Below are 2,836 nucleotides of genomic sequence, written 5' to 3'. Positions count from 1 at the left end.
TATGCTAATTCACTATAAACAATGCTCTGATACCAATCAGTTACACACTCGAACCAGACAACGGAAACGTTCGGGGGTTTGTGTGTGATTTCATCTTGTAATATCATCACAATGTATATAATTGAAACAAGACAACACCATCATCATACATATCAAAATACAACCATCATTGTTTACATCAAGTATAATATCATAAGTTACATGCCAAAAAGAAAATTCAATGTATGATGATCACAAAAATACAACAAATTCCACATTCCCTGCTGAGCTTTCTACTTAACGGTTCACTGAGAATACAAGTTATTTTGAAATCTTCAACATATATAATGTTGGTGAGTTCATAAGCATGTTTGAATAAAAAGTTTTCTATTGTTAGTAAAACACCAGAAATTCCGATATTTCCTGAAAAGTGGTTTAAACGTGATGTAACAAAATCAACTATCAATGCATGTGTGTTTTCTGAATAAAAAGTACTACGCATGTCTCGTGACTCTTTTGTACGACTATGTGCTCATTTTAGAGAAAATTATTCATTAAAGGATAGCAAACATGTATCGGTTGAGGAAAAGATGGCTATGTTTTTTATGATGATTGGCCATAATCAACGTTATGTGATTATCAAGAGAAGATTTCAACGCTCGAAGCAAACAATTCATAAATTTTTTTATGAAGTTTTGGAAAAAAATGATGCTTTTTGCACAAGACGTTATAGTACCAACTTCTTTTAATCCGAATCCAAACATTCCAAGACATAATAGGAGGTTACGATGGGTTTTCAAAGGGGCGGTTGGTGCACTTGATGACACTTTGATACATGCTGTCATCCCTACTAAGAAACAAGACTTATATAGAAGTAGGGGAAAGGGAGATTGCTACCAAAACATATTGGCATTTTGTGACTTTAATATGATTTTTACATTTGTTGTGTCCGGGTGGAAAGGTGTAGCACATGACTCTAGAATATTATCAGAAGCAGTAGCGATCCACAAGCATCGTTCCCATTTTCACCGCCAGGTAAGTTTGTGTCTTTTTTAAATATTTTATCTTAGTTTGAAAATTGATTAGTGTTTTGCATTTTTTACAGACAAATATTATCTTTGTGATGCCGCATATGCACACACTCGAGAATTTACGGCCCCTTATCGTAATGTGAGGTATTGGTTTGGAGATTTTCGTCAAAGACGTGCATTTACCAATAAAGAAAAATTTAACCATGGACATGCAAAACTTCGGAATGTCATTGAGCGTGCTTTTGGTGTTTTGAAAGAACGCTTCCCTATATTGAAGAGAATGGCACCATTCCCATTTGTTACACAAAGAAAAATTGTCATGGCATGTTTCGCGCTTCAGAATTTTATAAGGAGAGAAGGACTGAGTGATGAGTATTTCGCACGATACGATGAACCCAATGTCTCGTTTCGAAATAACAATATGGTCATTGATGATGATGAAGAAGAGATTCCAACACATGGTACTGCAGTAGACCGTGAATATATGACTCAGTTACGGGATGAAATTATTGAGCAGTTGATGCACAATATAGATTGAATTGTTTTAAATGAAATTGTTATTTTAAAACAATTTTTTTTATATGACTAATTTAGTTGCAAGAATTTTATTTTCAGCGTTGTATGACTATTATTATTAAAATTTTGGTGTTGAAAAATCAATTTAAGTTTGTAAAATCATTTTATTTAAAATTAAGTTTATTTCAGCAACCTACAGACGTTAAAAAACAAATAGTCTTCTTATTATAGAATGTACACGTTTGGTCCACCTCGTCTGCTGCAGAGGCATGCAAATGTGATCCGTAGACTGTAGACATTTTTGCTTCAGAAAAACAAACACCACCTTATTCACGCATTACCAATAACCCACCGTCGGAAATGGATCTGGAACTAGCAAGGCTTGCCCCATCCCCATCCTATTTTCTTATGTTACATTTTTAACATATCTTTAATTTTATTATTACAAATTTGGTCCTCCTCCATATTTTTTATCGTTTTACTTCAATTTTTTTTTTTAAATTGTTATTACTTTCGTCTCATCCTACTTATTATTATTATTATTATTATTATTATTATTATTATTATTATTTATTTATTTATTTATTTATTTTTTATTTTTACATTTTACCTAAACTTTTAGTATTTGTCACATTAACAAAATTTTAGTTTTTATTACATTCTGATATACCTTTGTTTTTATATTTTTTTACAAAATCATAGAAATTATCAAAAAAGAACATCAGATTAATAATCCCATCAGCCCATGTAACAGTGCCGGTCCAAACATATATGGGGTCCTGGGCGAAAAGAAAAAAAAAGGTCCTTCAAAGACAAATATAATAGAGATTCAAAAAAATATCATTTACTCTTCAATGTAGATGTATTTAATTAACAATAACAAGCAAACTAAATTGTTTATATTTTGAGATAGTTTGAGTTTCAACCAATTTTAGGTTCTAAAAATCATTTAGGTAATACTTTTTTTAATATATAAACTACATAATACATAAATATTGGGCCCCCAAGAGTCATGGGCCCTAGGCGGTCGCCGACGTTGTCCACCGTCTGGACCGACCCTGCCATGTAATTAATGGTGATCTAATTTCACTTTTGGTTAAATCACATTTCAAATCTTGTAAAAAAAATCATTTTTACTTTGTTAAAAACTTCAATCTCTCTTTCTCTCTCTCTCTCTCTCTCTCTCTGTATATATATATATATACATACATATATATATATATATATATATATATATATATATATATATATATATATATATATATATATATATATATATATATATATATATATAGGATATAGATCCGGTA

At 30.8% G+C, this 2,836-nt stretch overlaps 1 protein-coding gene across 1 annotated transcript; it reads left to right on the top strand.

The window, feature by feature from the left end:
* The first annotated feature begins 684 nt into the window (after window positions 1–684).
* Window positions 685–1,548, top strand: LOC145012798 (uncharacterized). Its single transcript, XM_078971601.1, has 2 exons — window positions 685–1,014; window positions 1,066–1,548. Exons 1-2 carry the CDS (start codon window positions 685–687, stop codon window positions 1,546–1,548), a joined length of 813 nt encoding a protein of 270 aa, XP_078827727.1.
* The last annotated feature ends 1,288 nt before the right edge of the window (window positions 1,549–2,836 follow it).

Source organism: Lactuca saligna, chromosome 1 (genome assembly GCF_052625555.1).
Source record: "Lactuca saligna cultivar CGN05327 chromosome 1, ASM5262555v1, whole genome shotgun sequence".
In the NCBI taxonomy this organism is placed as follows: domain Eukaryota; kingdom Viridiplantae; phylum Streptophyta; class Magnoliopsida; order Asterales; family Asteraceae; genus Lactuca; species Lactuca saligna.
This window is presented reverse-complemented; position numbering and strand designations above follow the sequence as displayed.

What these genes read in the sequence shown, in the direction of transcription:
- LOC145012798 (XM_078971601.1), top strand. Translation starts at nt 685, where the DNA reads ATGATGCTTTTTGCACAAGACGTTATAGTACCAACTTCTTTTAATCCG. An exon ending in GTTCCCATTTTCACCGCCAG is followed by an intron (nt 1,015 to 1,065) that starts GTAAGTTTGTGT and finishes AAAATTGATTAG; the next exon opens with TGTTTTGCATTTTTTACAGA.